At 57.1% G+C, this 11,742-nt stretch overlaps 2 protein-coding genes across 3 annotated transcripts in view; one reads left to right on the top strand and one right to left on the bottom strand.

Moving 5' to 3' along the window:
• The first annotated feature begins 290 nt into the window (after nucleotides 1-290).
• Nucleotides 291-6,545, top strand: Guca1b (guanylate cyclase activator 1B (retina)). The gene is made up of 4 exons (XM_005389718.2): nucleotides 291-888; nucleotides 2,826-2,975; nucleotides 4,129-4,249; nucleotides 5,223-6,545. Exons 1-4 carry the CDS (start codon nucleotides 685-687, stop codon nucleotides 5,348-5,350), a joined length of 603 nt encoding a protein of 200 aa, XP_005389775.1. The 5' UTR covers nucleotides 291-684; the 3' UTR covers nucleotides 5,351-6,545.
• A 2,051-nt stretch (nucleotides 6,546-8,596) lies between these two features.
• Nucleotides 8,597-11,742, bottom strand: part of Guca1a (guanylate cyclase activator 1A (retina)) — a 12,088-nt gene continuing 8,942 nt past the window's right edge. For both annotated transcript variants that reach the window (XM_013516787.1, XM_005389716.1), the window contains exons 2-4: nucleotides 9,348-9,497; nucleotides 9,086-9,179; nucleotides 8,597-8,828 (exon numbers count right to left, since the gene is read on the bottom strand). In XM_013516787.1, coding sequence (XP_013372241.1) covers nucleotides 8,671-8,828; nucleotides 9,086-9,179; nucleotides 9,348-9,497 — 402 coding nt within the window. In that variant the 3' untranslated portion in view covers nucleotides 8,597-8,670. The remainder of the gene's footprint in view (nucleotides 8,829-9,085; nucleotides 9,180-9,347; nucleotides 9,498-11,742) is intronic.

Genomic DNA, 11,742 nt, shown 5'->3' with positions numbered 1-11,742 from the left:
GTAGAAACGCCCCATGAGAAAGGGATAAATGCAGGCCGCCTAGGACAGAGGGCAGCCAGGGGAATGAAGCCCTGGAGGAGGGAGTTGTGCCTGAAACTGAAAAACAAAAAGCTTCTATAAGACTCAAATCAAGGGAGCTTCCAGTATGGGGCAGGGGGCCCAGCTGCCTCCGGGACCTGCTTCCTATCAGAGACCCCGCCAGGCCTCACCAGACACGGGCTGAGGCTCTGGCCACGCCCAGATTCTCCTCTGCGGCCCGGGAGTCGTCTCTTTCCCCTCTAACTTCAGCGTCTCTGTGTCCCAGGGCTGCGCCGCTGTGGGGCTGCCCGGTGTCCACCACGGGGCCGGGTGACAGGGCCGCAGGACGGCTCTCACCCTGCGTCCCTCACGCTGCTCTGCCTGTCTCTTACTCCTCTCCTCTTTGCAATCTTGGGGCCGGGAGGCGGGGCTCGGGGGAAAGCTCGACCCACTGGGGAGGTCAGCCCTGCAGAATCTCCTAATGGCCTTAGAGCAGCTTAGGGGCAGGCCACCCCTCCCGGCCCCCTTTCACATTGCCCACAGCATTCAGCCGCGGGGCCCCACGCAGAGCCTGGACCCGCGGAGGACAGGGAGGCGCAGAGCCCTGGTCTAAGGAATCGGCGAGCAGAGCCCCGAGGAGACCGCTGCCGACCTTCCTGGGGCGGGATGGGACAGCAGTTCAGCTGGGAGGAGGCGGACGCCGGTGAGATGGACGTGGCCGAGCTCCAGGAGTGGTACAAGCGGTTCGTGGTGGAGTGTCCCAGCGGCACGCTCTTCATGCACGAGTTCAAGCGCCTCTTCAAGGTCACAGGCGACGAGAGTGCCAGCCAGTACGTGGAGGGCATGTTCCGGGCCTTCGACAAGAACGGGGTAAGGCTCTCGGGGGGACCTTCGGCCAGACCACCGGTGCCCACCCCGTCCCTAACCAACCTTTCCCCAAACTCCCCTGGCATCCCACGCTCCTGTCCTCCCTGGTGCCTTGTCGCGGAGTCCCCCTCCCCCTTCCCCGGGGCTGGAGGCGGTGGCGGCAGGACTGGCTTCTCCGTGGGGAGTTTTGGCCGAGGCTCTGCAGCCCAAGGACCTGCCTTTCACACCCACCGGTCGCTCCAAGCAAAGTGGGATGAGCCGTGAGATGGGGGCTCTGTCCCTGTCCCTCGCTGCGTCCTTCCAACAGACTGGCCGGGTCTTCCTGTCCAGGTGCGAGAGGAGCAAAGTGGATAGGTAGTTGCAGGAGCACTTTTCACTCCGGCTTTCATAAAATCAAGCAAACCCCAGGATTTCCCAAACCTTACAGTGGGGCCGGGGACATAGCTCAGCGGCACAGCGCCTGCCTGGCAAGTACAAGGTCCTGAGCTCAATTCCCGGTACCAAAAAAAAAAAAAAAAAACCCTTGCAATGACATCTGTAGCTAAGAAGATAGTAACTGCTGGGGAAGTGTGGAATCAACTCAGCGAAAACCCCTTGGCTACCCCAGTTTACCCAGCCCAGGCCCCTACAGTCCTTTAGGTTTGTCTCCAGGTCCTGCTGCCGCCCGCTGCTTTGAGGGGATGGGGTGGACCCGAGGGTCAATCTGGAGAACTTTGGAGTGCCATTTGGGTCTGGGCCTGCCCCTGGTCCCAGTCAGGAAGGGAGGGCAGCCACAGAACCACACGGGACCCCCTGTCGGCCTCCCCAGGGCTCAGAGCCCCCTTTCCTCACCTCAGCCCCTCCCAGGCTGCAGCCCTGTGGGGCAGAGCAGTGAAAACCAGGGCAAAAGAAACCAAACTGATTTGCCCAAGGCCGCATGCTCCTACCTTACCCTTACCTTAGAAGGTGAGGGAAGCTGGGCATGGTGGTGCACACCTGTAATCCCAGCACTCGGGAGGCTGAGGCAAGAGGATCCTTGTGAGTTTGAGACCAGCCTGGGCTACAAAGCCACAAAATGAGCTCAAGGCCAGCCTGAACTGCATAGCGAGACCCTGTCTCAAAAAAAAAGAAAGTGAGGGAAGGCACAATTAAGACTCTTTTTTAAATGATTTTTTTGGTTTTTGTTTGTTTTTTGAGGCAGGGCTTCACCATGTAGTGCAGGCTGGCCATGAACTTACTATGTAGCCTACACTGGCCTCGAACTCACAGCAATCCTGCCTTGGCCTCCTGAGTGCCAGGATTACACGTGTGCGCCACCACGCCTGGCTCCCAAGTTTGACGGTTTTCTAATGCCAGCACCCTCCCTGTCCATTAGCTGGCATTCTGCGGGAGGAAGAGCTTCTGGAAGGTGTTCACCTCCTCTGCCGGTCCCTGGGAAAGCTTTCTCTTTCCTACTTCGTCTCTGTCTCCAAACCCACACTCTTTCCATTCCTCACTTGGGTACAATCTTTGTATCAAGGAGTTTCATTTCTTGACAAGTTCATAGCTCTGGGTGGGTGACACATGCCTGCAATCCCAGCACTCGGGAGGCTGAGGCAGGAAAATCACTGCAAGACCAGCCTGGGCTACATAGTGAGTTCAAGGCCAGCCTGAACTATATAGTGAGACCTTGTCAAAAGGAGAGAGAGACAGAGAGACAGAGAGACAGAGAGAGAGAGAGAGAGAGAGAGAGACAGAAAGAGAGAGAAAGAGAAAGAGAAAGAGAGAAAGGGAAGAGAGAGAAAGGGAAGAGAGAGAAGGGAGGAAGATAAGAGGGGAGGCGTGAGGGGAGAAGAGACTGAGTGGGGAGCAGACCTTTCCCACTTGATGACCCAGAGGAAACGCACAGCTTAAAGTCTCTGTGTGCAGCCGGGCAGCAGCACGTGTGGAGTCCCAGCACTCACCGACCTCACCCTGCACAGGACGACACCATCGACTTCCTGGAGTACGTGGCGGCCCTGAACCTCGTGCTGCGGGGCTCGCTGGAGCACAAGCTCCGGTGGACCTTCAAGATCTACGACAAGGACCGCAACGGCTGCATCGACCGCCTGGAGCTGCTGGACATCGTGGAGGTGCGGGTCCTGCGCGGGGTGGGCACTGGGCTTTCCATCTTCCGGGCCCCGAGGGCTGCGGAAGAGGGCACCACGGGGCTGGGGCTGGGAGGGCATGGAGCGAGTTCAGAATGTGTTTCCTGACCACTGAGGTCGCCAGCTGGACGTCAGTTACAGAGAGATAAGGTGGACATTTCTGTCTGTTTGGAAATTAGGCAGCACACTTCCAAGTAGGCAGTCCATGAACCAAGGAAACACACAGGCTCCTGCACATGCGCACGCACGCATGCACGCACACATGCACACAGACACATGCACACACAAACACACATGCACACAGACACATGCACACATGCACAGTATTTTGAACCGAATGATAATACAGATATGGAGCACAGCTAAATCTGACCTCAGAGAAATGCATGGCTTTACAATGTATGTATTAAGGTGGGTGTGCTGGCGAGCACCTATAATCCCAGCAATCTGCAGGCTGAGGCAGAAGGATCACCACCAGTTCAAGGCCAGCCTGGGCTACACAGTGAGCTCAAGCCCAGCCTGAACTGCATAGTGAGACCCTGTCTCAAAAAAACAAAACAAAACAACAAAAAAAAAAAACCGGAAGAGTGGTATGGAACCTCCCCCAGCTCCAGGTCTTGGAATTACTGTGAGGTGGGAAATGGCCTCCTAGAGGTTGTCACGGTCTACGCAGGAAGTGCTGGATTTGGGGGAGGCCCAGCGCTCCTGACACCCCCAGTGAGGCCAGGAGAGCAAGGCGAGGTGGCCTCTGTCCTCAGAGCACCAGGCAGGGGCTGCGGAGACCCTCAGGCGCCTCTGTGCCTCCTGCATCTGCCTGCTGTGGCCTCACAGAGGCCATCTCATGGTGCAGCAGACAGGTGGAGAAGCCGACACCACATCAGTCATCCCCGAGACACTGCTGTGGATCTGCTCAGGGCTTCTCTCCCGTCTCCATGGGGGGTGCAGACTCCCCATGAGCCACTTCCCTCCTGGGCACCCGGGGGGTGCACTGTGTCAGGTGTCGCCTTAGAACTTTGCTGAGGACTTGGATCTGGCTGGGACAGTCCCGGCCAGGCCCTGGAGCAGCTCCGGGGACAACCAGGCCGTGGGGTGGGGTGGAGCTTGCAGGGTCAGAGCAGCCGCGTTCTCCCCCTCACAGTCGATCTACAAGCTGAAGAAAGCCTGCCGGGTGGAGACAGCCAAGGACAAGAATGGGGAGCTGCTCACCCCCGAGGAGGTGGTGGACAGGATTTTCCTCCTGGTGGACGAGAACGGGGATGGTGAGCGAAGGGGGCAGGGATGAGCTGTCCACTCCTCAGCACCCCAGTGCCTGGCAGGGCCTGGAGACCCCCACTTCCTACCACTGAACCCTTCACTGGGAACTAGCAGAGGGGAGGATGGCGTGAAATAGCAAAGGGCACCTCGGGCATTGGTGTTGTCAACCCCGGCAGCTACGGACAGGGGCCAGGCTTCAAGGAGAAAACAGGGATGACGACCAGGCGTGGTGGCGCACGCCTGTAATCCCAGCACTCGGGAGGCTGAGGCAGGACGATTATTTCGAGTTCAAGACCAGCCTGGGCTACAACGTGAGCTCAAGGCCAGCCTGAACTGCACACCAACATTCTGTCTCAAAAAGAAAAAAACAAAAAAAGAAAACAGGGACAACTCTTGGCCTCAGCCTGGTCTCCGTGTCCTTGCCAAGAAGATGCAGATGATGAGGGTGGCCAAGGGAACTTATGGGCTTGTGTTTAAGAGCCGAGAAGGTGCTGGATATGGTAACACACACCTGCAACCCCAGTACTAGGGAGGCTGAGACAGGAGGATCAACTGAAGTTTAAGACTAGCCTGAACTACATAGTGAGACCCTGTCTCATAAAATATAGTTTTAAATAAATAAAAAGGGCTGGGAATGTAGTTTAGTGCAAAGGCCCTCAGTTCAATCCCCAACACCACAAAAAAAAGGCCAGGTAGGGAAACCTCCTTTAAGCCTTCCTGGGAGTCTCAGCATTTCAGAGGTGTTGGGGGCAACCGGAAAACTGCAGTTCATCTGCCAAGAAAGCCCCCAGGCTCCAGGGGGGCTCCTGGGAAATCCAAGGGTGGACCAACCACGGGCTTCGGGCTGAGACTGCAGCTGGTGTGTAGAGGAGGTGCAAGGTCCCAGGAGAGAAGGCCTCTGTGCCTATCCTGCCCCTGCCCCTGCCCCTGCCCCTGTCCCAGTCTTCCCTGCTCCAGTGACCATCCGCCCCCTCCCAGGCCAGCTGTCCCTGGATGAGTTCATCGAGGGTGCCCGTCGCGACCAGTGGGTGATGAAGATGTTGCAGATGGATGTGAACCCTGGCGGCTGGATCACCCAGCAGAGGCGGAAAAGTGCCATGTTCTGACCCCGCACCCCAAGGGAGTCCCCAAGCTGGCCAAGGGGGCTCAGTCCCCTATGCAGGGCATACTAGGGTCTGAAAGGGACTCGGCTGCTCAGCCCCTCAGCTGCTCCCGGGAGAACTGTGCCTCACTGGAGGACGTGGGGTCCCACACAGTTCCAGGAGTCCTCAGTGGGAAGCGGGGCCCGGCTGGGGAAGGGGGTCTCCTAAGCGGATCAGCAAGGCGAGCACCCATATTTTGGGAAGCAAAGACACAGGAAGCAGGGGCTGGAAGTGCTGCATGTAGGGTGTGTGTTGGGGGGGTCACAATCACAACCTCCCAGACTCCCCAGCAGTGCCCGTGGGGAGGACCCTCCGACCCCCCTCAAGGCGTCCTCCCAGGGGTATCACCAAGAGGACACTACGGCGAGACAGCTGCGGTCCTTCTGCCCGAGGGGGCTGCGTTTGGAACAGGGCTGTGTCGGCTCCGCCCCTCTCCTTGGCTCCCACCACCTGCCTGCCCCTCCCTTCAGCCTGGACCTTCACCCCTCCCTTGAAGGGTGGAAGAAGCATCTCTCTGTCTCTGGGGACAATGGGGGGCCTGCCGACCTGGGTGCAGGACCAGGCTTTGCCTCCAGTGGCTGTGGGGCCCTATTCGGCCAGTTCTCCTCCCTGACTTGAGCAGGTTGGACTAAATGAGCAGCTTTTATTTATTTGTTTATTTTTGGTATGGGGACTCGAACTCAGGACCTTGTGCTTGCCAGGCAGTGCTGTGCCGCTGAGCTATACCCCTGCAGCTTTTAGACTATTGCTTTTAGGTGTGGAATTTTGTTGTTCTTGTTATATAAACTCTTTTGTGCAATCCCAGTGTAGAAACCAGATTAAAAGAGAGTCCCTCTACTCGCAGAGGGCCGAGCAGCTCAGACCCCTCCAAGAACAGAAAGTAGAAACCAGCATCCCAGGGCAGGGTTACCTCATGAGACAATTTCCTGTGGGACCTGCAAGAGCATTTTCTTTACCTTCAATTTAGATACATTTTTATATTGAAGCATGAAATATCAAACTCATGTATAGAACCCCAGGTTTCATAGGTACAATTTTCATATGGTGCTCATTTAGAAATCAATTTTAGATTGAAAATGGTTGATTAAAAATACTAATTGTAGGCCAGGCATGGTGGTAGACACCCGTAATCCCAACCTTCAGGAGGCTGAGGCAGGAAGATCACTGTAAATTTCAGGCCAGCCTGGGTTACTTAGTGAGCTCAAGGCCAGCCTGAACTGCATAGCAAAACCCTGTCTCAAAAAGAAAAAAAAAAAAAAAAAAGGAAAAAACTAATTCTAAAGGAAGAAGGATTGAAGGGAGGGGAGGAGAATGGGAAGAAAAAGAAGCAAGATATATCATGTACAGGCGCAAATTCCCCTATGATGAATGTGACCATTATGTGTGTCTAAAATGTACCAATAAAATGTTTAAAACTACCCAACAATGCTAATTCTATCCCAGGAGGGACAGAAATAGGCCCCACACCATGCGGGTAGCCTGTGGATGAGGCCGGAGACTGCTGCTCTCTGACAGGCAGACGCCCTCCCAACTGTGAGCCCCAGGATTTCCCAGGAGGCCACAAGCAAGAGAGGGACCAGAACTCACAGCTCCCTGTCCCCCTGGGCCCCGGCTGACGTCCCTGTCCTCGGCAGTGACAGAAATGCACCTTCTTGTCCCAGCTCAGAAGGGGGTCACATGACCTGACCCGCATTCCCATCCCCTCCCCCTTTTTCCTCTCCCCGCCCCCTTGGGTTTTTATTTACTCCCCTGCCTTCCTTCCCCTCCCCCAGCTAAAGTGAAGAGGTGAAGCCCAGAAGAAAGGGCATTTCTGAAAAAAGGGTTGCAGCTGCTCCAGCCCATGTCACCCGGAGGCTCCCATGGCAACCAGGCAGCTGTAATCAGGTGGAGCTGATCAAGCCAGCCTTGGGCTGCAGATCTCTGAGCTGGTTTTGCTTAAAGTAGAGGTGTGCAGGGGACCGGGACAGCACCCACCCGCAATGGGCTGTCCTGCTTCCCCGGGAGCGCCCGGTGTCACCCTGGCATGAAATTTAGATCAGAGCAGGGACGGCCGGGCCATCTGGAATGAGCAGTGGGCTGCTGATCCGTGGGAACTGCATGGCGCCACAAGCTACCACGTGTGGACGCAGGAAGCTCTGGCATCAGGGAGCGCTTTCTGCCTGCTTTCACTTGGGGGCCAGCGCCAAACTGGAGCAAACCCTCCCAGAGTGTCTGGAAGTCCCCCCACACACACACACACGTGTGCGCTCGCCTGCACATGTGCACTGCTCTCCATTCACTCCACCCGGGCCTGCACTGTCCTCCAGACATCCCGTCCCTGTCTCCCTGGTAGGGTTACACATTTCTCGAAGGAGATGTGGGTTTTTCCTAGTAGCCCCTGGGCGGAGCTCCCTAAAAATGACCATGATGACTCCTATTGTTTCAAATTTGGTAAAGTTGGAAAACTTTTTTTTGAGACAGAATCTCTCTATTGTAGTTCAGGCTGGCCTTGAACTCACTATGTAGTCCAGTGAACTCACGGATCCTCCTGCCTCAGCCTCCCAAGTGCTTGGATTACAGGGCTGTGCCACCATGCCTGGCTTTGTAAAATTGAAATCCAAAGGGATCCCTCCCCCTTAGAGCCACCCTGCCGCATCACACAGCTCCCCACGCGGTGCACACATCACAGAGAATGCCCCCAAGTGCTCCTCTTCACCTGCAACCTCCAACCCGTTTCAAGGTAAGAGGTCACTGCTGTGCCGCTGCTTCTGACAGAGAGCACTAACTTCACAGCTTCTCCACGAGTTCTATCCACATGATGCTTGTCCACGTGCGTCCCACTGGGTTCTTCCCACTGCGTTCCCTTAAGCACTAGAACTGTCGTCTTTGTCTATTAGCATCTGCACCGTGCACAGCAGATGCTCATAACTGCTTGTGGCAGGAAGGCTAAATCAGTGCAAACTGCACAGGTAGGCTCCAGGTCCCAGGGAGGATGTGCAGCTGCCCCTCATTGACCTCTGGGGCTGCAGCTGTGCAGGACTCTCCAGAGACCCAGGGAGGCCCCACTCTAGAAGTGGCTGGGGTGAGGATCCCCAAGGTGGAGGGATGCAGAACCGACAGAGCCCTGGAGGTCCCAGGATCCATCCTCCCAAGCCCACCCTGGACGCCACCTCCAGCCCCTCTGCTACCCCCACGTACCCCAAAGAGGCGAGCTGAGCCTGTGAGCCGGTGGGTCCTGTGTAATATTAAAATATGTGACACAGGGCACCGCCTGGGCCTCTCCCCCACCCCATCCAGGGGCCGGCTCAGCCCGCTGCCCCCGCCCCATCGGCCGCAGCCTCCTCCTGCTCGCCGTTCTGCAGCCTGCGCACGATGCGTGTGAGGTCCAGGCTGCGGGTCAGCGTGTCCAGCAGCATCTGGTCCTTCTGGACGCCCTCCATGAACTCCTCCAGCGAGAGCTCCCCTGGGGTAGAGAGGGGCCGCGGGGCCGGGGTCACGCCCGCCGTCCAGGGCCCCGAGATGGGTGATGAGGTCAGGGGGTTCCCCAAAGACCAGATCTGCGGCCGGGCCAGGGACGGGTGGGCCGGTAGCCAGTAGAGGGTCCCTCAGGCTCGCCGTGACCGCCTCGGCTGCTGACCCTGCCCTGTGCCCCCTGACCTCCCACCCCTGCTGACCCCACCTTGTGCCCCGTCACTCCCACCCCTGTGCCTGCGCCCTCACCGTCGCCGTTGACGTCGATCTTCGCGAACACGGTGTCTGTGAACTCCTCCGCACTCATGCCGGTGTCGCTCCAGGGGTTGATAGTGCGGATGGCCTGGGGAAGGCGAGCAGAGTGAGGCACGCAGCCCGGCGGGGACACTGAGCCCCATGAGGAGCGATCACCCCGCCGGTGAGGGGTGAAGCTGTCCCTGACTCTCGGATCCCACTCCCGCCTCGTCCCAAAGGTGGCCGCGCCCCGCTGGCCCTCTGCACCTGCAGTTACCCGGATGATGGTGAGCAGCTCGTCCCGGTCAATGCAGCCGTTGCCGTCGACGTCGTAGAGCTTGAAGTACCAGCGTAGCTTCTGCTCCACCTTCCCCTTGAGGACCAGGCTGAGCGCAGCCACGTACTCCATGAAGTCTATGTAGCCATCCTGGGGGCGGGGCGTGAGTCGGGCCACACCCACCACGAGGCCACACCCACACCAGCCAGACACGCCCACTCTGGTCCTGGCCTCACTCATCCAGCCCCAGCCACACTCACCCCTGACCATGCGCACCTGCCAGGGCCACGCCCACCCCTCTGGGCCCACCCGGCTCAGCCCCAAACCTCCCAGATCCTCACGAGAGGCGGGGAGTCCTGGAGTCTGGCCTGGGGGACCACCTCTGTCCCTGCGCTCCTCTCCCCCTTGGTGCCACCCCTACCTATCCTCCTGGATGTCCCGCCAGCTCACCCCCTGTGCCCTAGGCTTCCGAGCAAATCCTGTAACCATCCCTGGTGCGCACCAGGGCAGACGCCGTCGTTTCACAGGCTTTGGGGTTTAGCTGTCATGGATGCGTCCCTGCCATTCCCAGCTTGAGCCCTTCTCATGAAGGACAGTGGGGCCGGTGTATGTCACTGGGGACGCTTCGGATGGGCGCTGGCGGGAGTGAGAGGGGCAGGAGGCTGCTGAGGAGCAAGGAGCGGCCGTCTCTTTCTCCCGTTTGGCCTGCACGGAGCCCTGCTGCAGGCTGGGACTGACTCTGAGGTCCAGAGTCAAGGGAGCTTCGCGCCTTGTCCTGGTCCGGAGAGCGTCAGGGCACAGTTTGAACCCTGGCTCCACCCCTCTACACTGCAGGATCTGGGACAAAGGACTCTTTTTTTGTTGTTGTCTTTTTTTTGAGACAGGATCTCATTGGCCTTGAGCTCACTTTGTAGCCCAGGCTGGCTTCAAACTTGCAATGATCCTCCTGCCTCAGCCTCCCAAGTGCTGGGATTACAGGCTCTCACCACCATGCCCAGCAAACAAAGGACTGTTTATGTCCTCGATTCCCTCATCAGCAGTGGTTATAATGGTCCCGCTTTTGTGGAGTTGTTGAGGATGAAATAGGTCCATGTATATAAAGCACTTAAAGCAAGACTGAAACCAGGAGGTCACCAAGAAGCCAATTTGGAGCTGATACAAAAGGCTCCTGGGCAAGCAGCATTGCCTGTGGAACAGCCAGCCTGCTGCCTGTGCAGTAATGAGCTCCCTGTCACTAAAAGCATGCAAGCAAAGGCTGGCAGGAGGTGGCAGAGCCAGGGCAGGACAGCCCCTGAAAGTACCAGAGCTGGGTCCCAGCGAGCATATTTGTGCGGTGTTTCCATGGTCAAGGGCTTCCAGAAGGGTTGGAAAAGCAAGAAAACTGCCAAGGAGGGTCCTCTAGAGCAGGAGACGGGACGCTTAGTGAGGATGCTGTCCTCTGCCTTTTTTGTCCTCCTAGAATCTTGGGAGCTTTTACAGTCAACTGTATTATTTTGTAACTAAAAAGTATTGACCGGGGCTGGGGATTTAGCTCAGCGGCACAGCGCCTGCCTGGCAAGCACAAGGTCATGAGTTCAATCCCTGGTACCGGAAAAAAAACAAAAATAAAATAAAATAATAAATAAAAAGTATTGACTACCAAGTGGCAATGACAGAATTAAGGGGTTCTGCACCAAAAAGACCCTTTAGGAGAGGGGCAACCTCGGCCCACCACTCGGGCCTCCAAGAGCGTCCATGCCCTCAGCTCTGAAGCGGGGATAACAATCGCGCTTTTAGGACGGCGGTATGGTTTGCAGTCAGTCACAGTCCCAAGCAGCGTGTTCTACTTCAGCGCTTTTTGCACACTTCCTGTGCTGAGTCCTTCGTCAGTCTCACAGAGACTCCCAGCAGGTGGGGAGCTCTGTCCTCATCCTGGATGAAAAGCCGAAAGCCCTGCTAGAACCAGTGCCCCTAAACGGGACCCCTGCGCTCTGGCGTTCAAACCTCCCTGTCTTAACTCCGCACCACAGCGCCCAGGGCTGGGTCTGCGTCTTTCCCAGCGTCCTTCTGTGCTGGTGCCAGCGAGTCCAAGCAGTGTCACTGCACAGGATGTCACACGGACGCTCTGCTTTTAGTAAGTACATAGTTAAAAGCGAGGTGTGGTGGAGCAAAACCAAACAAACACACAAACAAAAAAGTCCCTGCCCTTGCGGAGCTCATAGGCCTTCCAGGGGAGAGAGACTATGACCATAAGGTTAAGTGTCACTTGAAATCTGGTATCAAACCGGGCATGGTGGCACGCAGTTTTAATCCCTGCACTTGGGGCTGGGGATTTAGCTCAGCGGCAAAAGCGCCTGCCTGGCAAGCGCAAGGTCGTGAGTTCGGTTCCCAGTACCGGAGAAAAACCAAAAAAAAA

This window comes from Chinchilla lanigera, unplaced genomic scaffold, assembly GCF_000276665.1.
Source record: "Chinchilla lanigera isolate Chin_1 unplaced genomic scaffold, ChiLan1.0 scaffold00036, whole genome shotgun sequence".
NCBI classification, from domain to species: Eukaryota; Metazoa; Chordata; class Mammalia; order Rodentia; family Chinchillidae; genus Chinchilla; species Chinchilla lanigera.
The sequence above is the reverse complement of the archived record's forward strand: the minus strand, read 5'-3'. Positions and strand labels throughout refer to the sequence as shown.

Bases quoted from the DNA above. Each gene is read 5' to 3' on its own strand.
- Guca1b (XM_005389718.2), top strand. From the start codon at position 685: ATGGGACAGCAGTTCAGCTGGGAGGAGGCGGACGCCGGTGAGATGGAC. The intron at 889-2,825 runs GTAAGGCTCTCG...CACCCTGCACAG, and splicing joins GGGCCTTCGACAAGAACGGG to GACGACACCATCGACTTCCT. The intron at 4,250-5,222 runs GTGAGCGAAGGG...GCCCCCTCCCAG, and splicing joins GGTGGACGAGAACGGGGATG to GCCAGCTGTCCCTGGATGAG.